The sequence below is a fragment of the Coptis chinensis genome, chromosome 4 (genome assembly GCF_015680905.1).
Source record: "Coptis chinensis isolate HL-2020 chromosome 4, ASM1568090v1, whole genome shotgun sequence".
NCBI classification, from domain to species: Eukaryota; Viridiplantae; Streptophyta; class Magnoliopsida; order Ranunculales; family Ranunculaceae; genus Coptis; species Coptis chinensis.
In genome coordinates, this window is record NC_141459.1 from 49,550,727 (window position 1) to 49,577,348 (window position 26,622).

General features: G+C 37.8%; 1 protein-coding gene across 1 annotated transcript in view; it reads right to left on the bottom strand.

Annotated features, from left to right (window-relative positions):
- LOC147503833 (condensin complex subunit 2-like) overlaps positions 1 to 15,580 on the bottom strand; it is a 33,041-nt gene extending 17,461 nt beyond the window's left edge. The window contains 9 exon segments of the mRNA XM_086604973.1: positions 11,909 to 11,939; positions 12,031 to 12,287; positions 12,750 to 12,894; positions 12,995 to 13,287; positions 13,392 to 13,592; positions 13,676 to 13,736; positions 13,808 to 13,920; positions 14,983 to 15,100; positions 15,188 to 15,580. Of these exon segments, the coding sequence (XP_086461099.1) occupies positions 11,909 to 11,939; positions 12,031 to 12,287; positions 12,750 to 12,894; positions 12,995 to 13,287; positions 13,392 to 13,592; positions 13,676 to 13,736; positions 13,808 to 13,920; positions 14,983 to 15,100; positions 15,188 to 15,478 (1,510 nt within the window). The 5' untranslated portion in view covers positions 15,479 to 15,580.
- Positions 15,581 to 26,622: the final 11,042 nt, after the last annotated feature.

The following is a 26,622-nucleotide window of genomic DNA, read 5'->3' on the forward strand; positions in this document are numbered from 1 at the left end:
TAATGGAGGTTTAGCCTTGAATCATTATGCAATCATTTCCATTTAGATTAAAACTAAACATAATATAAAGCATTGAAATTTACTTAATTAAACAATAATGAAATCTAATTTAATGACTAAAATGAAATAAACACAAGAATTGAAATTAGATCTAGAAATGGAAATGACAAAAAATCGAAATTAACTAATAGCTATTTATTTATTAATACTAATGAAGAACTATGATTCTAATAGTTTAATCTAAGACAAGAATTTGATTTGAAACTAAACTTAATTAAAACAATTCAATAAAACTAGATCTAGAAGCTATTTTAATGGCTACTTTCTATTCTAAGCTATCTACCCTAATTCTCTACTAAATAATCTACCATTAATAAAGAGCTAAGCTTTTGATTTTATACATCTAGATCCAAAAATCGTGCATGGGCTTGGAGCCATGTTTTGGGCCAGAGAATCAGGCCCAAACCCAATTCTTTTCAAATTCAAAAGGCCTCTTCACTAGATTCGGCTTCAACAGACTTTTCGTTCACTTCTGCTCCTCTGATTGGGTCAAGGCTTGGACCATTGCAAAGCTCTTTTTGAGCCGGTCGTTTTGACATAAGGTAGGCCCAATTCGGTGTCTGAGTCCAAAGATATGGCATTCGAAGTTCTCACGACTTTTGCTCCTTTATCTCGCTAAAGTGGCACATTTACGCATTATAATGGACTTTGAAGCCTTAAATGCATAAAAACACGTAATCAGTATTAACTCTTACTTATTATTCACATAATTGGTCTAACAGTATGATTATTAAGGGGTTAAAACTACAGTTTTGGGCTCTTATCAACAAGCGTTCCTCACTGAGCAGTTTCCCTCGATTACCACTACCAATGGTGTGGTAAAGTACAAGGACCCAGGTCGACCAACTGTACCATGCACGTTAGGCGACAAGTATACCGCTACTGCACTTTTCGACCTAGGTGCCAGTGTTAACCTACTTCCCTACTACTTATTTAAGCAGTTAGGTCTTCATGAATTGAAACCTACCAATATGACTCTGCAACTCGCGGATCGCTCCATCAAGTACCCAAAAGGCATAATAGAGAACGTTATAGTAAAAGTCCAAGATTTTTACTATCCAGTTGATTTTGTCATTCTAGATACTGAAGTAGCCTGTGACTCCATCCCTATCATCTTGGGACGTCCTTTCCTTGCAACTGCCAACGCCTCATAAAATTGTCGGATTCGGTTCAATGACATTGTCTTTTCGAAACCTTTACATTTAACTCAACGTGTTCAAATTAATGAAACAGTTTCCCGATCCTATAATGGAGGGCGAGATTAGCTTGGTTGATAGTCTGGAACATGATTATTTCACAAACTCTTTTCCCCCAGACGAGATACACCAATTTCTTTCTTTTGATAATCCGGAGTTTGACGATGACTCATACATAAGGGATGTCCATGCATTATTAGAGTCAGTACCACTATTTGACCCTAATGCTTCGGTACAAACTAATTCAGAAGAACCGGATTCGCTCTTTTCCATTGAAGAGATGATCCCTCACGAATCCTTGATCCCCAATCCTCCAACTCCGGATTTAAAACCTCTACCCCCTGATTTGAAGTACGTGCATCTCGATCTCGATGGTAGTCACCCTATAATAATTTCTGCTCACTTGACTACAGACAAGGAGGCACGTTTGATTCATGTCATTCGTGAACACCGCTCCGCTATCGGATGGTCTTTAGATGATATCAAGGGAATAGACCCTAGCATATGCACGCGCGTTATACATCTTGATGACGGCACAAAGACATCACGAGAACCACAACGCCTTTAATCCCACAAATGAAGGAAGTAGTGCGAGAGGAAGTTCTACGCTTACTTGATGCGGGTATCATATACCCTATCTCGGATAGTGGATGGGTTAGTCCCGTCCACGTTGTTCCCAAAAAGTCCGGCATTCAAGTTGTGCAAAATGAAAAGGGTGAGTGCATCTCCTCCACTCGCATTCCTTTAAAATGGAGAATTTGCATTGACTATCGCAAACTTAATGCCGTAACCCGTAAAGATCACTTCCTCTCCCATTCATTGACCCGGATGCTAGAACGTTTAGCGGTCATGCTTACTACTGTTTTTCTTGATGGCTATTCCGGATACTTCCAAATTGTCATCGATCCCACCGATCAAGAAAAAGACAACTTTCACATGTCCCTTTGGAACCTTTGCATACGCATCTAATGCCTTTTGGTCTTTGTAATGCTCCGCACTTTCCAACGCTGCATGCTTCACATTTTTAGTGATATGGTGGAACGTTATATGGAAGTCTTCATGGACGACTTTTCCATTTACGGAAATTCCTTTAACGACTGTTTATCCAACCTTTCCAAAGTTTTAACGCGTTGCGAAGAGAAAAATCTGGTACTCAATTGGGAGAAGTGTCATTTCATGGTTACCAAAGGAATTGTTTTAGGTCATATTGTTTAAAAAAACGGGATAGAGGTTGATAAAGCTAAAATTGTTAAAATTTCTTCGCTACCTTTCCCACGTACAGTTCGTGATATCCATGCCTTTTTAGGCCACGCTGGGTTTTACAGGAGATTCATTCAGGATTTTTCTAAAGTTGCTCGACCCTTAACCAATCTCATGCTTAAGGATGCAGTATTCGATTTCAATTTCAATTGCAAACAAGCTTTTGATACTCTAAAAACCGCTCTGACTACCGCTCCTATCATTCAACCCCCTGATTGGTCTCAACCATTCGAACTGATGTGTGACGCTAGCGACTTTGCTATTAGTGTCGTGCTAGGCCAACGACGTGACGACAAACCCGTTGTCATTTACTACGCTAGTAAAACTCTTAACGATGCTCAACGTAATTATACCACAACTGAGAAAGAGTTCCTAGCTGTTGTCTATGCCTTGGATAAGTTTCGCCCCTACCTAGTTGGAACATCGACCATCGTGATATATCTTGACCATGCCGCAATTCAAGACTTATCGCGAAAAAGGACGCAAAACAACGATTGTTCCGCTGGATCCTTCTCTTACAAGAATTCACCCTGGAAATCAAAGACAAGAAAGGAACCAAAAATGTCGTAGCCGACAATTTATCAAGGCTGGTTGGTGACATCGATAGTGATTCCGGCTATCGGTGATTCCTTCCCTGCATCTAATACTTGTACTCTATTTTCTCATCTCCATGGTACGCGGATATCGTTAACTACCTAGTTACTGAGGAAGTCCCCTCCTTTTGGTCACGTTCTGATCATAAAAAGTTCTTATCCACTGTAAAATATTATTTCTGGGATGAACCCTACCTCTTTAAGTATTGTTCCGACCAACTCATTCGTCGTTGCATTCCAGACTGGGAACACACCGATGTATTATCCTTTTGCCATGAACAATCTTGCGGAGGTCATTTCAGTGGAAAGAAAATTGCGGCCAAGGTGTTACAATGTGGTTTTTACTGGCCTACCCATTTTCGCGATGCACACGAACATTGCGTAGCTTGCATTCGTTGTCAACACCTAGGTCGAATTACCAAACGAAATATGATGCCCCTAAATCCTATCTTGATAGTGGAAATTTTTGATGCTTGGGGCATTGATTTTATGGGACCCTTCCCCATTTCTCAAGGTTTTCTATACATTTTAGTCGCTGTAGACTATGTGTCCAAATGGATTGAGGCACTCGCATGTCGCTCAAATGACCATAAGACTGTCGTGAGATTTGTAAAAGAAAACATTTTCTCTCGTTTTGGTGTTCCCAAAGCTATCATCAGTGATGGGGGTACATATTTTTGTAACAAAATTTTTAGGTTTTTAATGAAGAAATATGGAGTTACTCACAAGGTTGCTACTCCATACCACCCACAAACGAAAGCCAAGTGGAAGTCTCTAACAGAGATAAAGTCTATTCGGAGAAAAACCGTCAACCTATCAAGAAAGGATCGGTCTCTCCGGCTTTATCGGATGCCTTGTGGGCATACCGAACAACATTTAAGACACCTATAGGGATGTCTCCTTACCGCATTGTTTTGGAAAACCTTGTCATCTGCCAGGTTGAACTTGAGCACCGTGCCTTTTGGGCCATCAAAAGCCTCAATTACAATATCATCGAGGCAGCGAGAAGTTTAAAACTACAATTAAATGAGCTGGAGGAGATTCGAGTGATGCTTATGATCTCTCAAATCCTACAAAGCTAATATGAAAAGAGTGCACGACAAGCACATTTTGGCGTAAGGATTTCAAAATTGGCCAAAAGTTTTTCTTGCAAACTCCGTTAGATTACACATCTTTCCCGGTAAATTGAAAACACGATGGTCTAGTCCTTTCATTGTGTCACTGTGAAACATTATGGGGCAATCTCTTTGCTTAATCCAAAAGATAACATAATTTCAAGTCAATGGACAACGCCTAAAACATTACCACACAATTACGCCACCGGATGTTGAACGGACTCTTCTTCTTCGTAATCCAGTTTTACAATCGACTAGATGTTTCATTTGGCGTACTCAATCTTGTTTCTATAGAGGGTACACCATTTTGGTAGCCGGGCCATCTTCTATCTTATGATCTTCAAAGTTCTTTGAAGTGTGTGGTTGCAAGCGCCGGAACCTTAGTCCACGAAAACTCTTTTGCGGCCCGGCGAGTATAAATGTCTTCAGAAACCGAAAGCAAACGTGCTTTTCGTAAAACGATGGGTACCTAAAATTTCACCTCCTTCCTTCTCTTCCCTTTTCTATTCTCTACCTCGCGAACTTCAGCTAATCATTTGGTGTAAGTCTCACTCATCACGAATAGGAAATGGTCGTAGTTCTTTTGCTCATAAACGACGTGCGTGAAGGATGGGCTGGTGTATGCATTGCCAAACACCCTTCTGTCTAGGCCCGACTTCCTATCCGATACTAGCCAGGTTTAAGGTATACTTTTGTCTAACACCAAATTTCCATGCTAGATAATCTTCGCCGCCACCCGTTTCTCCCACAGGTTGGGATTCGCCTTGAGGATTTGACGTTAAAAGACTCACCTTGTAAATATGATTATTTTGTTACCTTTTCCCTTTGCATTAAGTTTTTCACAAAGGGATTCGCGTGTCAAACCTCGATGTTACATACTTGGAACACAAACGGGCAATGGATTCCACCGCACCAACCCTAGAATTGGTTACTTTGAGTCCCTTTGGGGCGGTTTGAGGATAGCCGTATGTAAAAGGGCAATTTTATTAGACCGTGCGCCGCATGGTCCAGATGGTACCGCCCCCGCCCCTAACCCCATAATACATAGAGGTGAAGCCACAAATCTGGGCCGGATTGGGTTAAGCTCCGGGAGCCGACATGACAATTGTCTATGATTTAAGATGGTGACTCCCCGACATCTAGTGTTTTTAACGTATATCTCCCTTTGTATGTAAATAAAACCTTTACACTTTCCTTTATCTTAAAAAAAAAAAAAAAAAAAAAAAAAAAACAAAATTTCAAGAATGACTCATACAATTGGATAGAATTTTTGTGCCGATCGTTTCGATATCTCATTCGGTCCAATTCGAGTCCAAGCGAAGTCGTGGAGTGCGCGATTTAGATTTTAAGGTTTAAATCGGGCTTTAGGCTTGATTTGGGCTTCGAAAATTTTTGGCCCAACCCAAATATCGATTTCTCGGTCCATTTAAACCCAAAATACCCGATCACACGCGTCCACAAATCCACGATTCGCCTTCCTAAAACCGGATCTTGCCCCTCTCGAATCAGGTCTCGCCGCGAGACAGGCCCACACTAAAAACTAAGTCTCAAGAGACCCATTTTTCCGATCAAGATTTCCTTCCGTCAGATCATCCCAATTCTCCCCCTCATAAATAATCAATAGCCATCCTCCCTCTTAGATCAGCAATGGCTGGAAACAGATGGATTTGTGTGGAAAAAAAATTTGGAAATTTGTTTGAAAACGGGATGTTTGCTCCATTCTTTGATCACGAAATTCACTCTAGAGGATGGGAGAGTTTGTTATATGCCAATGGAGGGCTTTATTCTAAGGATTTGGTGATGAAATTCTAAGACAATGGAAGCTTTAATGGCGACCATTTTTGGGTCACCGTCGAGGGTGTGCGCCACGAAGTCACACCGGTGTTGCTCTCCGAGATCACGGGCATTCCACTGGTCGACCACGCGTCGACTCACTCAACAGCCTCACGTTACCCCCACGGACTTAGGACCTAATACTCGACACGCTTATCGAGGGAGAGTACAACATCGACGGGAAATGCGCGTATCAGCGCTCGGTGCGACGGAACCAGCTAGCAGTGACTCAATGGCTGGGAATGAACGTCATTGGCACCTCGAAGCCTTTCGACATCAACAAGACCTTCCTCCACCTTCTCTGGATCCTCTAGGAGCGAAAGGGTAACTTCTGCATCGTTACCTTTATTTTTGATATTATCACACATGCCACTCTTAGGTCAGCCCCCTGCCGTTATAGTAACGCAAGTCATGATTAATCTGGGATTTCTGTCTGCCACCCCTTTACTCCTTATACCACAATATGAGAATATGTTGGTCTTTAAGAAATGCATACAAGACCCTTGGGAACCTACAGCACCTAGGGCTGCCGAGCACGCTAGCGTAGGATCCTCTCACCCACCATACTTTGATGAGACTGCCATGAGTAAGATCACCCAACCCATAGAGGCCCTACGTGTAGTGAACATTGGTCTGAGAGACATGTACACTCACCAGGTATCGATGAGACGTACCTTGGGCGAGTTAAGGACAGATATGACCACTTTCGCCACGAGTCGATAATGCATGGCATGGGTGAATTCCAAAGAGGAAATGAGAGCCTCCATGATCTGCATTTCAGACAAGATATGCTTACTCGCGAACCAGTTTCAGCGAATGTTCATGGCGAGCCAAAGATCGGGCCAGCTCAAAGGTGATGGATACTCTTGGTGATATCCAGAGCGCTTAGCCTCCACGGGGAGCTCAGATTGCACGCGGCGTCGCAGGACTCCCCGGTTCTTCTTCCTCGGCCCAGGATTCTCGCACACACTGGAGGATCATCAGTAGCTAGATTTATTTTTTTCCGGTCTTGTATAATATTTATATAAGATATTTTATTTATGTGTTTGCATTTTCTAGCTTAATAGTAGATGGTTCCTAAATATTTCTATCTTGATATATTAGCTATATCTAATATTATAGTATATAGGTAGGAACATATATTGGTAATAATAAATTATATACATATATATAAATATATTTCACATGTCATACTTAAACAACAAATTTTAACGTAACTAACACGTTCGAAACCGAAAAATGAAAAAAAAAATGGTCATAAAAAAAAACGGTCATGAACCACATCTAAAAACGGTCATGACCACATCTAGAAAAAAAACGGCAATTTTTCTTTCTATAAATAAGTTCAACTCTTCCTCCATATTCACTCATTTCATATTCTTCCCTCTACACTTCTTATTCTAAAAACCGTTTTAGATCACTCCAAGCTCAAGATTCATGGATGCACTAGAAAAGTTTGAGCAACAGCAGATTGAATATGCTACTCAAGTCTTCATGCTCGGTTGTTTTATTATAGTCATGTTGTTAATGTGGCATATAGTTCTATCTAACATTTAGGTTTGTATTTAAGTCATCGTATCATTATGTTGTGTTTCCATACCATTGTACGTTCTTACATCTTATTGTAATCGTATACCTACATTTTCCTTGTCCTTCTACTTACGTTTTTCTAAAAAAAAAAAAAAAAAAAAAAAAAAAAGGGGGCACTCCTTGTCACATGCCCCATCCTTCTTATCCACACTATATCCACTTTTGCGCATATCTTACAAGATACACATGGTCTAATTACCCTGTGACACCTCGAAACGTATCTTTTACATTTTCGGATGAATGCCTATTTATAACAAGGATAGACACCTTAAAAATTTAACTTCCCTTCTTCCAAAATAATCTTTTTTCACCACTCCATCTTTAATGGCATTTCTACAGGGACGAGGCAAGGAGGGACTATCAACCAGTTCAAGGATGGGGCAATGTGAGTTGATGCATGTACATATTTGTTTTATGTTTTGATGTGAAATAAATAAATAACCTAACAGTGTGCTACTCTAACAGTGTGTTTCTACTTTTATGATGTATAATATATAGTGTGTTACAATAAATTTCTGTGGAAGATGTCAGCTTTATTTTTGCTCAAAGCCTCTCAGGTATACTCTTTCTTCCTCTTAACACTTTGATGACACAGTGTCCAACTGTTTGGGGGTGGTGAGAACCTTTTGCAAAAATTAGGCATGCATAGTTGTATATAGTTTACTTAATGTCTAAATAAACGTATGTAGTGACAAATTCTTGTTTCTCTTTCTATGATGAAAAATGTTTAGAAATCTCACCCTAGCATCAGAATTAGGACTTGTTCTTAGAAACTTAATTTAATACGTATGCAATAGTTTTTACATCTTTTCATAAGCATTCATGCACTGACTATCATTAAATGTACACAGCAGTAAGTTTCTGGGACCCACGGTTAGATAACTTAGTTTCCATATCTTGTAAGAATCTAACCAAAAGCCTCAAAATGTGTGATATATGAGTAATGACACAGAGGAGTAGTTCTTCCGAATAGAGAAGTTCACACGTCTACTTACTTGATCACTACCCAAATCCTAGGCGAGAATTTAGGCCTTCTTTGGATCGATATAGCCAAAAAAAATTCACACCTGTAAAAAAAAAAATTTACCGCTAGTCGCCCACTAAACCTTTCATTAATCCTTTCTACTTCACCAATAAAAATCATTACCCATCTAGTAACCACAAATAAATAATCCTACCTAGATGATGAGTATGAGAAATAGGATGAAGTGCAAAAAAATGAAGAGAAAAACCTTGTCACAAATCAAAATCAGTTACCTGTTTCAGAAGAAAAGAAAAAGAAAATAGAAATATGTTTCCAAAAATCAAAAGAAATATCAAGGTAGAATTCCCCCCAAAGATCAAATCAAAAGGGAATACAAAAGCTTGAAAAATCCAAGTATGGAAACCATGCTAGAAGTAGGAAAGAAAAAAGGATTTCTCTAGTATAAATATCTCAAGACCTTTCTTCTCTCATACTTAGCATTTTTTATTTTCCATTCCATTTTCTTCTACACTACCACCTAAGCCCCATAACACCTAATAAAGACCTCTAGCTCAATTAGGGATAGGATAGTGTGATAATAAGTAGTAGTTGTGACTTCTCGACCTCTCCTCCTCATTTGTCATTGAGTATGTGAGGAAACGCGTGCCCACCGGAGATAGCAAAGCTTGAGTGGAAAAATAAGAGAGAAATTGTGTTTCGACACATACCTGTGAGAACCTACTTAAGGACGCTATCCAAAGGATCCAGAAACGGCCCTGCTCGTACATTTCATTATTAGATCACTGCATGCATGCTCATACGTAGATGTTTCGATTATTATATGTATATTAACTTGAATTTCGAAAGAATAAAATCCTTGTTTCCCTTGCTAGTGAGGTGTCTAGATACCTGAGATTAATTAAGGAAACAAGCCTTTGTTACTGGGTCATTGTAGTATAAATGAAGTTTGTGAGTATCTTCTCTGGAAAACTCTCACGAGGCTATAACTCGTCCACTAGGGAATTCCTAGTGGTTCAAGGCCTTGTTGTATATGGTCAATGCAACCGCACTCTGAGAAATGAGATTTAGCTTAGGACAACACATTTTTGACCACTTATCGTTTTAATGTCTCTTCTTTGCTTGAGGACAAGCAAAGTCTTTGTTTGGGGTGGTGTGATAAGCACCCAAAACCGTAATATTAAACCCCCAGAGACATAGCATTTTGGTTGATTATGTGTTTAATAATCATGTAATAATTATATTTTCGTACTTTTGCAGGTTTCCGCAATTAAAATGAATATAGTGATAAAACCTGCATCGAAGTACAGGAATACGGGAATATTTGGAGTTTCCCACTCAACCCCGTGAAGCCGAAGTTTCCAAAAGAACAGAACCAGTGCGGAACGGGTCCACATATGAAGAAGCAGCAAACTTTCGAAGCTCAAATCGGATAAATCTAGGTGCCGACATTGGCTAGTGAAGCTGCTAAGTACAGGAATACGGGAATATTTGGAATTCCCACTCAATCCCCGTGAAGCCCAACAAAGCCTGACTAGAGCCGAAGTTTCCAAAAGAACAGAACCAGTGCAGAACGGGCCCACATATAAAGAAGCAGGAAACTTCCGAAGCTCAAATCGGATAAATCTAGGTGTCGACGTTGGCTAGTGAAGCTGCCATAGCGACCCGGGCGACGAACTCTGCGCAAGGACAAAAAGTCGTAAAAACGACAAAATCGGCGTAGCCACTGGACACACTAAGTGGACCCACTCAAGGGCCCAAAGGCATGACGAGTCGGATATAGGCAGGTGGCAAGTGATGGGTTCAATTTGGTGCCACCTTGCAAGAGGAAAGACACGCACCAATTCAATGTTTGAATTGAATTGGGTTAAAAGACAAAACCAAAACACAAAAAGGACAAAACCTTAAATGAAAGTTTTGTTTCAGAACAAAACTTTGAATCAAATTGATTTACATGGAGAGAAAACTTTGTTATTCAAAGTTTTGAATGTCTAAATTAGCAAAAGATCTAAACCCAATTAAAGGCTTCACGACACATCACCTATATATATGAGGGGGTCACCTTCATTATTACCTCTTCAAAGATATTAATGCTTTAGCTACGTTTAGTTTTCTTTCTTCAAGACTTACCTTCCGCCATTTTTATTTCAGCAGCTTAATACAATGGTTATTTTACCCTTAATAACAGCTTATTTCTTTTCTTGTTTAATTTCTCGTCCCGCATTTATTTACTTAATGTATACGGCAAGTTTTATTATTCCTTCTATGATGATTTAGCTAATCCCCCTCGGGGAGGGTTATCTTTGCTTCGATGTGAAAATCCGATTGACTTGTTAATATTCTAGAATCACTACTTAGGAAGTAGGCATAGAATTAACATCCGGTCCCAAAATGATCGAGATCGTAAAAAGTTAGAGTGCCGATGCTCCGAAACAGGTCTTCGCTACGACAAAATGTCTGCATACGCCGACTCTGCAGTGTCGATGACTCTCCAATTAAATCCCAAATGATGTGAACTTGTGCGGCGGAGCTGAAATAATATACCGAGATGAGGTATTATCGAAACTCCTTATGCTAGTGAAATGCGACCTAGAGATGTGGGCATGCACTAGGGATCAATACTTTCGGCGCCGTCCTCAAAGCGAGGCAATTAGAGATGTAGTGATTTAGTAATAAAAACTGTTGAAAAATGATTCTTGCATGAGCATGATTAACTCTCTCCTTGTTTCTCTACATTTTGTTTACCTATATATAATCGCCGTAGTAATTTATTTTATTTGCATTACCGTTATTTTAATTAAAAACCAACTAAAAAGAAACCTAAAAATCCTACTCACTTAAAGTTGTAATTTCCAGTTGTGAACCTATCCGAGCCCTAAGGTTTGGACGATCCCTTACTCGACCTATCCTACCAAACCCACGTGAGTAAGGTAACTTGACTAAAACGTACGACTATACGGACGTTGGAATTTGGACTTTGGACTTTGGACTGTGGACTTCGGACTTTGGACTATGGACCTCGGACTTAAGAAAATAAGTAACTGAAAACCAATAAACAAACGTGTGTAAAGAGCGTTCTATCACTAGACCAGATGCCAAAGTAAGAATGGCTGACAGAACATCTATTTAAGAGCTTCCTAGAGTCAAGTACTAATTTAAAGTAGACAACGATACACAATTAACTTAAGACATGAAAAAACCCAAATATTGTCACTATTTCATAAATCCTACAGTACCAATAAAACAACAAAAGTAATCTTGAGGATGCACCAGCATTACCTGAGGGTTTTCTTGCTCTTTTCCCAAGACACTTCAAATAAAACAGGTACCCATTATTAAAACAAACAATACAAAGACATCCCACAAAGGATCTTGACATAAAATTTTCAACAAAGTATTACCAGAGTATTAGGAAGAAGAAACAACTTCACAAGATTTTCTGGTTGATAATGGCAATCTTCGGGAAGTGTGGTTTTACAAGGCACTCGATTTGCAGGTAGCAATAATGACTTCAGATTTTTCGGTGGGGCAAAGATGTCAGGCATTTCTTTCTCCAAACAATTTGTGAAATTTAGATCGGGTTCAACCTGCTTTCTGCAATTTGGTTTCTTAGCTGTTACTGTTGATCCACTTTCAGTTACAGTGTTTCCTTCAGGACCTTCAAATGACAAAATATAAATCACTAGAATTAAATAATTATGTTTTGACATACTTGAACATGCATACAGATATCCATATATGTTCACCCAGTCACATAAGTATGGAGGTGTGTACTGGTTAGTATGACACCTCTTTTTCCACACATCCCTTTTGGCACTCGCTAACAGGATCGACATGGACACGAGTTACAAGTTTACTAGTTGTTAGTTATCATCCTCAACAATTATATACACACAGTGGAAAATTGTGAGTAAAAGGGACTGTCCACAACAAGCACGACTTTCCAATTTGACATTCTCTTCTGACAAGCTTAAAAATGTTTGCACAAACTGATACGGAAGGATGATCATCACTATGAGATCATCTTCCAAAAGAAGTAGAACTTTCCTCTCTAGAACACATGGAAGGATTAAAAAAATGGAAAAATCAGCCCATCAACAATTTATGCTTAGATACATACCTTTAACCTTGCGAAACTTCCAATGATCAGGACCAGCCCAGGCATTTCTGTTTGAACTAAAGCCCAAGCCTAGAAATAGGAATTCCGCTACATTTTAAGAGTTATCAACAATCTCAGATTCATGAAATGCATGGGAATAATTCTCCTGAAAATGTAAACTTGTATATATAATTCATGAAAGGCGATTGCTATTTTTTATAAGAATATTTGATGATAAATATACTTAAACATGCAACTTATACTACCTCTTGATGATTCGGAAAAACAGGTTCTCCATAGTTAGAGCTTTCATCAACCACACTTGACTGATCATCTTGATCAAGGCCCGAGTCCCCAAAATTGTCAAATGCATCAGCATTACCATCTGAATTAGCATGGTTTTGATTGGCTGCATCATCTTGTCCTCTTTCTCTCTGGTCAATGCAAAATGTATTCAATGGCCTTCTGTTATCTTCATCAAACTGATTAATTATACTCCTGAGAGTCGGTGATATCTCATCCTTTGCACGGACATTGATAACCATCTGCTCAATGTAATCTGTATACAGGGGAGGGAATAAGAGGGCAAGGGAGGTGTTTTTAACATTTCTGTGTATGCTAACGCAAATGTCAGAAAATATTGAGTCTGTGAATGCAACACACCTTTCGCAAAAGATACATCAATCTTATCTGATGTATCACTTTGACCATCCCAGTACATACTCTTCCCTGGTACTTCAAACGAATCAAAAACTACGCGGCAACCACCATATACTCCAAGGTTATTCAAGAGGAGACCCTTGGCACCACCTTCGTCAAATTGTGCAGATGTTTGATGATACAAAGGATCTACTACAAATACAACTAGGGCACAAAAGAAACAAACCATTTTACCATTTATACTTTAATCACTGCAAAAAGGAAATAAAAGTATAAGTTTATATTACCATCAAACTTTTTTACATTAAGAGCCTCGAAAGAAGACTCCAAAGTTGATAAAGGTGACATCTGCAAATGGTGTATCCTGTTAGCCAGAAGTCTCATGTATCAACATCTTCATAGCTTAAAGAAGTACCAACCTTCCTGTCGACATCCTTCTTAGAATGTCCTTCGCCTTGTCCGCTCCTTTGATCACCGTCCAGGATATTTTCTGTGGTGATAATATAAAGATCAGGTACCTCAGGAGTATGAACTAGGAAATAACTCATGCACAATATGCCAATACTTTAAGAGGTGTCTTTATGGATGGTGTTAGTCATCATTGCAAAATAACTAATATTAGAGGCTCCTAAGGCCTGGATTGGTTACCAGAGTGGCACAGTTAAGAAACCATGTTTTTGGAGTTGTTACAAGTTTTAGATGGGCTTACAAAGTTAACGTGGAATTTTTAAATGTCAATCCAGGATATGAGATGTTCTAGATTTTTGGCTTGGATCAAACACAATTCAATGATGTCAAGATTAGAGTTTGAGCGTAATTTCTTCTCTGTTTAAATCTACGTCCTCTATTTTTAGGTCTCACCTAAATAAAACTTGGAGGTTTGCAACAGTCATAAACAGATGTATGCTTCCTGGAGTTCCTTGGAGAGACTATTAAGCTTTATGAGATTATACTATACTTATTTTCTCTCGAGTCCCATCTATTGAAATTTCAATAATGCACTAAGCAAAATTGTCAAACCACATAAAAACTCCTTAAAAAAGAAGAGTATACCTTTAATCATGTCTTGTGGTCCTTGTTTGTTTCTCACTGCTAGGTTTGTAAACTGTTGTGTCTCATTTCATTTGTTTGATATACATGAGGTGTTTCAGCATCGGCAAAGGTTCATATTGTCCAGTTGCACTTTGATCCTTAGCTTGTTAAGAATTTTTATTCTTTCAGTCATGGAAATTGGCAAGTTCTGATTGGGAATAGTTGCAAAAGCATTGTGTTCCAAAAGGAAGCCAGTGGGCAATCAATTTTACGAGTAAAACTTTTGCACTTTTTAATACATAATAAATTTGACCCCCAAATAAATCTTGATCTCATAAAATCATAATATTAAAAAGACATGATTTTGACAATTTGATCCCTACTCAAGGAAACTACAGAAGATCAAAGTTCTTTTATCTGGAAAAACAAGCATTCTACAATTGTCTAAGTGAGGATTTAAGTCAGTATCCCTCTAGTTATTTTAAAATCATTTTTCTCTCCTAAGTATAAAAGCAAAGCAGGCTTCTTTGTAGTTAACCATATTAAACAACAACAATCATACCTTGTACATCATCTCGCCCGGCCCGATTAATCCCACCAAGAACCTTATACGCTTCCGAATGCACCGAATCAACTCTCGAAGCATATATCTTAACACCAGCCTCCAATGTACAACTTGCCTACACACAAAAACAAAACAAAACAATAAAAAAAAGACCCAACATTTAATAAAAAAAAAAAAAAAAAAAAACTTGAGTGGGGCGCACCTTTTGGAAATTAGTTTCTACGTCATTATCATCTTGAGTATCAATTCTAATAATCTCACAAATATGATCAATCAACCTTAACTCCCAAGTATTCTTCTGATTAATCTTATTCTCACTTGCTAATTTAATACAGTTTGTGAAAAGTTCAGTAATTTGCTCTTTACTGAAACATAAAGGGTCGGATTGAGATTGAAGTGGAGGAGGAGAAACGACAAGAATGGATTTGCGACGAATGGCTGCTGCACGTGCACGTTCGAGTTGGTCGTTGTTTGAGAATAATAATGGACTCATTGGTCCTCATCCTCCTCCTCGTGTTGGGGTGGTTTTTTGGGTTTCTGTCATTGCTTTTGATTTTGAGGTGTGGTCTCGTTTTTTCAAGAGAGAGAAGAGGAAATGATTTTGAGTTTTTTCAGTGTGTGTTTTTTTTCCCTCCTCAAAAATTGAATATGAGAAGCTTTTCGGGTTGGGCTTGCGAGTTGGAGGCCCAATTTAATAGACAATGGATTAAATCCATTAACTGTGTATTTTTTTTTTCGTATTTGACTATTTGGCATAAAGTCATAAACCACGGTAGAAAGTGAAAAATTTATATACCACTGTTTATGTTTAAGGTAGTGGGGATGTGGAGTACTCTCATGCTGAAAAAAAAACTAACCATGGTATATGGCCCAACTTATCCCACGGTTTTCATGTAACTGCGGCATATACTAGTAAACCAATGACCAAAGAAATTTCCGCCGTGGTATATAAGTATTTCCCACGGTTTTTGAAAGAACCGTGGTATAAATGTTCTTATTGACCGTGGTATATATGTCATTCTGTAGTAGTGAACTAGGGATTAGGAAGAACCAATTGCTATGCGAAAGCAATTCAATTCGGATTACGACTATTCTTCATTAGTGAATTAAGTCGAATTAAGGTGGAATCAATCCCTCTAATTCTTTATCTAGTATCAAATTAGCATTTCCGTCATTTTCGTTATTCATATCTTGTTTAGTATTTGAATTGACATGGTAGTATAATTCCCTTTGTAAAACTCTCATTAGCATTGATATGATTGATAGTTGTAGAAAACTTTGAATGTTAAAGAACTAGGAGTGGAATAAATCTTTTACTCCACTCTATTTCAATAGATTCGAGAGTAGAAATCTTTGATAAACACTGTCTTCGTAAAGAAATAGTATTACTTTCGTTTAGAAGTTTAATCTTTTATTCGTGAGTAGAATTATTCATTTTTTACGTTTTATCAGCTGGGATGGTAGGTGCAACCTCATTTGGTTGCTCCTTACACCCCATCAGGCCGAGTAACACTCGACAAGTTAGCACGGGTTGATGACACACGATGAAGGGCTTTGCAAGTTATTATAACGTGGCAGGACCCAAAAGAGCCTTGGTCCAATGAAGAGGATGAAGATGAAGATGAGGATGAGGATGATGCTTAAACGCGGGAGATAAGGTAAGTTTTTAGTTTCAGTTAGTGTCTGCTTACGACCCAAGCACTTTACTTCTTGTAACCCCATAACGGGTGGAACTCATATAGAGTTGTGTCTGTTTTTTTTTTCTATATTAGTATGTTTTAACCTTTGTTTTGCAGATGTTCTAGAATTTCACGCGTTTCCATGGTATTTTTCTACCCTTTTTATTTCAATACTTTGAGGACAAAGCATGTTTCTTATTTGTGGGTGGCATAGAAACACGTGTAATTAAGGCATCTGTTAGCATATAGATATGTACAATATGTACTTATTTTCTATTAAAATTTCAAAAATTCAAAAAATATAAATAAAAAAGTTTATGCTATACGCTTAGGAATATTGGTATAGTTTCCTTTCTCTATGCTTTTAATAATCTAGAGTCTCATGTAGCTTTTGCATTAGAATAGTTTTTAGAAACTTAGGTTAATATGTAGGTAATATTCTTTGCATCAATCTATAAATATATTGCATGAGTATCTATGATTGTTTGGTAGTAAGTTTCTATTCTACAAATCCTGTGAGCATATAGCCTAAAGCCTTATATGAGTGAAAAAATTGAGAAATGACACAAGGGAGAAGTAAAATCCGGATAGACAAATCACACGTCCACTTGCTTTATCACTATACCATATCCTAAGCGAGAATTTAGGCCCTCTTTAGATCGATATAGCCAGAAAATTACCTCACCATGCTAAGTTTCTTAAAGAGTTGTGCACTACTAGGCGTAAGACAAATATTCCTAAAGACGCCTTTCTAATTGAATAGTTTCCAACTTTATCAAAACATAATGGAATCGTTAAGTAGAAGGACCCTGGTCGTCCTACTGTACAATTCACCTTAGGAGATTCCCACACGACCACCGCTTTATTAGACTTGGGGGCGAGTGTTAACTTACTCCCGTATTATCTATACAAACAAATAGGTCTACAAGAGATGCAACCTACTAAAATGACGTTGCAATTAGCGGATCGGTCTATTAAGTAACCTAAGGGTGTGGTTGAACACATGCTTGTTAAGGTTCAGGATTTCTACTATCCTGCTGATTTTGTTATCCTTGATATGGAAGTCATTAACAACTCTGTTCCGATCATCTTAGGGCGTCCCTTCTTGGCAACTGCCAACGCACTTATAAATTGCTGCAATGGTTCGATGTCCTTGTCTTTTGGCCATCTTTCTGTTGAGGTAAATGTTTTTAAAATGATGAAACAGTTACCAGATTAGTCTATAGATGGGGAGGTTAGCATGATCGAGAGCTTAGCTCAAGTCTATTTTAATAGCACGTTTCCCGAAAACTAGATGCATAAATTCCTTTCTTTTGGAAGTTCAGATTTTGCCGATGACTCCTACTTAGAGGAAGTCAACACCATCTTCGAGTCTACACTATCGTAGACCTTTCTGTTGCTCCATCTACTGAGTTTGAAGACTTGCTGCCTAAGCAAGTTTTCACTACTCAAGATGAGGACCCTCTAGACAAGGACCAAAATATCGATATCAGTGAATATATCGGTGTACCAAAAAACTGATATATATCGGATATATCAGATATATCCAAGTTTTTTGTGACCAGTCCAAACTATTTAAAATATCAAAAATATCGGATATATCTGAAATATAATATCAAAAATATCAAAAATATATTGGAAATATCAGATTTATATTAAAAATGGTCAAAAAGTCAAATGATATATATCGTAAATATCGTATATATCGATTATATTGGCGACATAAAGTTTTATATCGGAAATTCCGATATATATCCGAAAAAAAAGGGTTCAATATTCGGTGGATATATGTTGGAAATATCAATGTCAGTGTACCAAAAAAATGATATATATCGGCGATATTTTGGTCTTTGCCTCCAGAAGCATTTATCGACATTTCTTCCACCCTGGTGCTTAAACCTCTTCCTTCTGAGTTAAAGTATATTCAACTATATCCGTATGGTAGTCATCCGGTAATTATATCTTCTTTATTATCTGATGAGGAAGAAACACGTTTGATTAGGGTAATTAGGGAACATCGTTCTGCGATTGGTTGGTCTCTAGACGACATTAAGGGTATTGACCCTAATGTTTGCACTCATCGTATCCATTTGAAGGATAACGCAAAGACTTCTCGCGAACCTCCGTGTCGCTTGAACCCTGCCATGAAAGAGGTGGTCAGGGAAGAAGTCTTACGGTTACTCGATGTGGGTATCATATACCCAATCTTTGATAGCCAATGGGTAAGTCCCATTCATGTAGTTCCTAAGAAATCAAGGATGAATATGTTTCAACGCATGGTCCTATGAAATGGAGAATCTGTATCGATTACAGACGTTTAAATGCCATGACACGAAATGATCATTTTCCTTTACCATTTATAGATCAGATGCTTGAACGTCTAGCTGGTCATGCTTTTTATTGTTTTTTTTTATGGCTACTCTGGCTATATTCATATTATTATTGATATTGATGACCAAGAAAACACTACCTTCACATGTCCGTTTGGAACATATGCCTATAAACGAATGCCTTTTGGCCTTTGTAACACTCCTAATACCTTCCAGCGGTGTATGCTTCATATATTTAGTGACATGGTAGAACACTTCATGGAAGTATTCATGGATGAATTTTCTATCTATGGAGACTGTTTCACTGACTGCATGTCTAAGGTTTTGACTAAGGTTTTGACATGGTGTGAAGAGAAGAGTCTGGTTTTAAATTGGGAAAAATGTCATTTCATGGTGAAAAAAAAAATAGTGCTAGGGCCCATTGTATCTAGTGATGGCATCGAAGTAGATAAGGCCAAACTAGATAAGATAGCATCTTTACCTATACCACGGACTGTCCGTGATATTAGAGCTTTTCTAGGCCATGCAGGTTTTTATAGGCGTTTTATCAAAGATTTTTCAAAAATAGCTAGGCCTTTAACTAAACTGCTTTTAAAGGATGCCATCTTTGATTTTAATTTTATCTGTAAACAGGCTTTTGAAACTTTAAAAGCCACCTTAACCTCTGCACCCATTATACAGCCTCCCGATTGGTCTAAACCTTTCGAACTCATGTGTGATGCTAGTGATTATGTTGTTGGTGCTGTCTTGGGACATAAACTAGATAATAAGTACACTGTTATTTATTATGCTAGTAAAACTCTAAACGATGCTCAAAAAAATTATACAACTACGGAAAAAGAATTCTTAGCTGTCGTTTATGCTTTAGATAAGTTTCATCCTTATATGGTTGGTTCGAAGACTTTAGTTTACACGGACTATGCAGCCCTTAGGTACCTTCTCGCAAAGAAGGATATTAAGCAGAGATTAATCCGATAGATTCTCCTCCTATAAGAGTTCACATTAGAAATAAAGGACAAAAGAGGGGTCGAAAATGTAGTTGCCGACCATTTATCTAGACTAACAAATGACGATGATAGTGATTGTGAGTCCATATCGGACTCTTTTCCTAATGAGCATCTGTATGCTATTTTTTCTGCACCATGGTATGCTGACATTGTGAATTATTTAGCGTATGATATTCTTCCTGATTATTGGTCAAGAAATAAACGTAAGAAGTTCTTGGCCAGAGTTAAGCTATATTACTAGGATGAGCCCTACCTTTTTAAGTATTGTGCGGATCAGATTATTCGTCGTTGTATTCATTCCCCAGTGGGAATATAATGAGGTTCTATCATTCTGCCATGACAAAGAGTGTGGTGGCCATTTTAGTGGTATGAAAATAGCTGCTAAAATTCTTCAATGTTGGTTTATTGGCCTACTCTTTTTAAAGATGCCCAAGTGCATTGCAAGACGTGTGTTCGTTGCCAACAACTTGGGCGAATCAAGAAGCATAATATGATGCCATTATATCCAATCATGGTGGTAGAAGTTTTTGACGTATGGGGCATTGATTTCATGGGTCCTTTTCCTGTTTCCCACTATTTTATATATATTCTAGTTGTCGTGGACTACGTGTCTAAATGGATAGAGGCCATAGCTTGCCATAGCAATGACCAAAAGACAGTTGTTTTTTTTGTTAAGGAGTATATTTTTTGTCGATTTGGCATTCCTAAAACTATCATTAGTGATGGTGGAACATATTTTTGCAATAGAGTTGTTGCATCTCTAGTGAAAAAGTATGGAGTTACACATAAGATAGTAACTCTATATCATCCACAAACTAGCAGACAAGTAGAAGTTTCTAATATATTAAAATCATAAAAATAATAATCTAGGAAGTCTTGGGAATCTGACTTTAAAAGACCCACGTTTAAAGCAAATTTTCTAAACTCTGTTGTCTAAAATTTGTTTGGGGGTGGGGTGTCGGTCTTTCCATTAGTGATTGCTAAACTTTCCATTTGTGTTGCTTATGTTGTTTAATCGTATTTTGATTCGGGTTGACATTATCTATGAATTTAGATTTCATTTGATCACATAACGTACATCACGCACGCACTTCGAGGCATTTTCCATCTTTTTATATGCCACCCACGGTTAGAATAGAGTGTTTTATGGATCATTGGATTGGAAATTCTCTCCTGATCGTTTCCATATTTCATTCACAAAAATCGGACCTGTAACGAATCAAAAAATTTAGTTTGAAGTTGCGCGAAAAAAAATCGAAAAATTTCAGAAATCGAATTGGGCTTGGGCCCAAGTCAACAGTACAACGCAAGAACGCATCGCGTTCTTCTTCTTCATCTTCTCACTTCCGCCATTACCAAATTTTAAACCCTAACCATAATAAAAAAAAAAACATAAATACCACCATGCCAACAGTTTTAAACCACTCCAAAACTTCTCCACAACATCTCCACCACCATTTCCAACCTTTTGCACCCCCAAAACATAAAAAAAAAAAATTCCAAAACTATAAAAATTTTGAACCACCACTGCCACCACCATGCCACCTCCCAAATATTTAGTGAGTTTGCTTCAAACTCGTTCCCTACATTGTCTTTATCCACAAATCGTTTCAAAACTTCAATGGCTCAAAGACGAAGAATTTTGCCAGAACAAGCTTTTACTGCCGCCCGCTTTACGCCGTTTTTTCGTGACGAGATCATTAGGAGGGATTGGAATAGGTTGTGGTATTCGACAGATGATTTCTACCACTCCGATTTGGTTGAACAATTCTATAAGAAGAGGGAGTTGGAGGGTCAGAAATTTTTTGTGAAGGTGGCTGGGACGATGAGAGAAGTATCGAGAGAGTTGTTGGCTGAGATTTTAGGCATTACGCCTGAACGCCACCTCGAAGCCACCTTGCAGGAATCCCAGTATACTGGAGTTCCTGCATTGATGAAAGACACTGTCATGGAGGGTCAATACAATCCGAATTCTCATTGTGTTTCGATCGTCTTTTATGAACCAACCAACCGGGTCAGAGCTTCGGTGGATTGGTAAGAACATTTGATGTTCACCTTTTGCGTATGTTAGAGATTTGATTCTCTAATTTGACAAAGTGTGAATATAAAGATTTTTCCTTACTCACGATATTCGTGTGTATAGCTTTGAGTAGGGATTTCGAACCATCCTAAGTCTAAGACAACTTACAACTTGTTTTTGCTCTTTTAGGAAACTAGTGAGTAAGTTTTAAGCTATGGTTTAATTGATACTAACTACTTGGTTTCTTTTAATGCAAAAACTAAAAACTTTAAGTTACATAATCATGCAACTAAACAAAGATAAAAATTTAATTCTAGATAGGTGTGGAGAGTTAGTTCTCCTCATGTGAAGATAACCTCTATTGTATGATTTTAGGTTCTTGCATCTTAACCTTCCTAGAACTCATAGACAAGTCCTAAATAAGGTTAACTTGATCCCTAACACTATGACTCATCTCTAAGCTCATATTGCTAGCATGTAGAACCAAAGCAATAACTTATCTCTAAGATCATCACCTTGATTCATAACTAGACTCTACACCAACTACCATTTTGGGATAGGATGTAGGTCTAGTTGTTCTTCCTAAACAGCTTACTAAAATCCCATCACAAAGGTTATCCCTCACATGAGCATCATTAACCCCCCACAAAGGAAAGGTTTTAGCTCATGATCCTAGGGATATAAATGAAAAAAGAAAATAGATATGTAAAATGAGAAAGAAGAAGAAGAAGAATAATAAAGTAACTCACTTGCATTAAGAAGTTTAGATTTTTATTTAGAACAAGTGCACAAAAAGTTCTACCATTAAAACTATTACAAGCTTTTTCATAAAAACTCCAAAACTAAACTAAACTAAGAAGTTCTACTACTCCTACTCCTACTCCTACTAAGGAACTAAAAAAATAATGCATGATAAAGGAAAAGAAGTCAAGCGAGTAAATGGAGTGCATCCCCCCTTGTTTTGTTTTTTTTCCTTTCTTTTAGAATTCTCCCCCTCATCCCACGTGAAAACATACACACACATTTAATTTACTTTTATCCACCACATTAAAATAATGTGACACCTTGATTTTTTTCACTATTAACACCTAATATTATTAATTACATGCAAGGTGTCAACTTTGCTCCAATAATTTGGCACTTTTGTCTTGACATGCTCCATGATTGATGACTCAACTCTTTTTGTGGGCCCGAAAGGTGGGTCCATGTGCTATGTCCATTGGTGGGTCCGGACTTCAATTTATGCAATTTCTGGCCTAAGGTAGAGCTAGTCGTGCTGATCATCAGGGCAGCTTACTTGCTGAAATCGGAGTCCAGGTTAACGAGATATGAGCTCCAAAAGTTTACACTTTTCTTTACATAGTCCCGTTCTGACTCGATTCTGTCACATGGCTGATTTGGAAGAATTCATATATACATCATTCCAGGTGCTTTAACGCAGGTTTAACCAATATTTTTATGTTTACTGCAAAGACCTGCAAAAGTATGAAAATATACTTATTTCATGATTATTAAATACATAATTAACCAAATTTACATGTCTCAATGGGGTTTAATATTACAGTTTTGGGTGTTTATCACACTACCCCCAAACAACACTTTGCTTGTCCTCAAGCAAATAAGAGACACTAAAACAGATAAGTGGCCAAAAATATGTAGTCCTAACTAATTCTCATTTCGCAGAGTGCGGTTGCATTGACCATATGCAACAAAGCCTTAAACCACTAGGAATTCCCTAGTGGACGAGTTATAGCCTCATGAGAGTTTTCTAGAAAAGATACTCACAAACTTCATTTATACTACAATGACTCAGTGACAAAAACTCATTTCCCAAATTAATCTCAGATATCCATACATCTCTTTAGCAGGGAACGAGTATTAATTACTTTGAAACTCAAGTTAATATGCATTCAATAATTAAAACATCTACATATGATCATGCATACAGTGAACTCTTTATTGAAATATACAAGCAAGGCCGTTTCTGGATCCTTTGGAGAGCGTACCTAAATGGGTTCTCACAGGTGTGTGTAGAAACACAAATTCGCTCATAATTTTTCCACTTAGGTTTTGCTAACTCCAGTGTGCAGTGGGCACACATTTCCTCACATACACAATGACAGACAGAGGAGCCGAGGTCGATCAATCACGTCTACTACTTATTATCACACCTTCCTACTCCTAATTGAGCTAGAGGTTTTTATTAGGTATTTTAGGGCTTAGGTGATGGTGTAGAAGAAAATGGAAATGGATAATCAAAATTGACAAGTATGAGAGAATAGGGTCTTCAAGATATTTACACTAGAGAAATCCTTGTTTTCTTTCCTGCTTCTAACTGAGTTTCCCAACCTTGCTCTTAAGCCTATGGATACTGATGATGATTTTTTTTTGAAGCAGGTAACTGACTTTTATTTGGAACAAGTCTTTCTCTTTATTTTTCTACATTTCATTATATTTCTCATACTCCTTATTTGGGTAGGTTTAATTTATTTAGGGTTACTAGACGGGTAAGGGATTTTTGGTGAAAATTAAAGGTTTGATGAAAGGTACAGTAGATTGACTAGTGGTAAAAATTTTAACAGATATGAATTTTTGGCTATGTCGATCCAAAGATGGCCTGAATGCTCACCTAGGGTTCAGACGTTTTAACGCGTGATTTTCTCTATTCGGAAAAACTACTCCTCTATGTCATTACTCACATATCACATATATCGAGCCTTTTTTGTTAGATTATCACAGGATTGATCGTTTAAGCAACTAACCGTGGGTTCCAGAAACTTACGACTATGTACAATCGATGATACTCAGTGCATAAATGTTCATGAAAAGATGTATAAACTATTGAATATGTATTATCTTAAGTTTCTTAAAAACAATCCTAATTCAGATATTAATGTGAGATTTCTAGACAATTTTCATCATTGAAAAGGAAACAAGACTTTGTCACTAAGTACAATTATTAACAAGAAAATAAAAATTATATACAACCTACAAGTTGCCTAATTTTTGCTACAGGTTTAAAGCACCCCCAAACTGAATGATGCTTAGTCCTCGAAATATCAATAGATAAAGAAAGAAAGTACCTGAGAACCTTGAGCAAAATTAGGGCTGGATTGCTGGAACAGAAAGGTTGGAGAACATAATATATTATTCAGAAAAAAAATGAAAAACAATAGCACACGAAACATAACTATTTATAGCTAGATATATGTACAATGTCCTACAAAGTCACCATCCAGTAGGACTTGTTGGTCTGGCGTCTTCTTGAATGAAATGCATTTCCTTAGCATCATGCCAAAAGATAATTTGCTGCCAAATTTCTACCCATCGTTGTTCTCCGGAGTTGTTCAAATGTGCAAACAATTTTTCGTCGCTCGTGTAACAACGAACATGCCTTAGGTACCTAGCAGGACGTTTCCATTGTCGAAACCTCAATGACCGAATGATTTTGTTTGCTGGGCACATAGAATCAACCTTAACCCAGTCATGAAATGTAGCTGAAAACTGCGGGAAATGTGTCCTCATAATTCGACAAGCGATTCGGTAATAACGGATATATCGATCCCCGAGCGGCGCGTGCTTGCTTCATATTGGAGATGACACGACCTGAAATATCAAATAGTGAATGACGCTGAGCAAGTGCATTGAATACTACGTAGGCAGCCTCATTGGCCGCAGAAAAATGCCAATCTCCCATGATGTTCAGGAGTATAAACAACATCGCAGTCCCCTTGTTCATGGTCATGCTTGCTAAGGGAATGGTGATGGCTCGCCATTGTATCGGTCCAGTTCCTACTTGTTTAATTCCAAGACCATCACCGTATGCTACGCGAAAAGCTGGCCAACGAAAGGACATGTGAGAATTATGGAAGTTGTAATACCATGCTTCTGCTGGATCCGGATAGGGAAGATCCAAAGTTAGGGCAAGCTGTTATTTAGAAAAAATATAACGTGTGCCACCAACTATGATTGTGAACCCATCTAAAAAAATGCCATGCACATGGTTGAAAGCTGGTGTGTCTTCCATATTAGCATAAAAGTATGCAGCCAAACTTTGTAAATAAGTTTGGTCAGGTTGAAGAACTAGGGAAGACAACCCAATGTTAGTGATGTAGTCATGGAAGATATGCCCATAAGTATTGGAATCCATCATAGACTGAAAGGATTGCTCAGGAATAAGTTTCGAAGGTGTCATGTTTGATGAATATGCCATGTTTGATGAAGATGCCATGTTTGATGAAGATGCCATGTTGGATGAAGTAAAGAAATGGGTAAGGATAATGGCAAAATGGATGGATAAATGAGTATGGAAGAAAATAGACCCTCCTGTAATGACATTGAAAATCACATGTTAAAATTGTTCTTGTCACAACATGAATTATGACAAGTCTAGTAGGCATTTCTTACAAAAGAATACACAAAGATAACAACAAAATTCATAATATGACGAAAAATGTAATGATATATTCGATTATTTATTTATTGACTTAATATTATTATTCTATTTTTATTCAATAAGAAAATCATGGATTATTATGATGATTCTGGGGACGCATATCGTGCCACACTGTTTAGTTCTTCAATTTGTTGGCTGAGCTGCA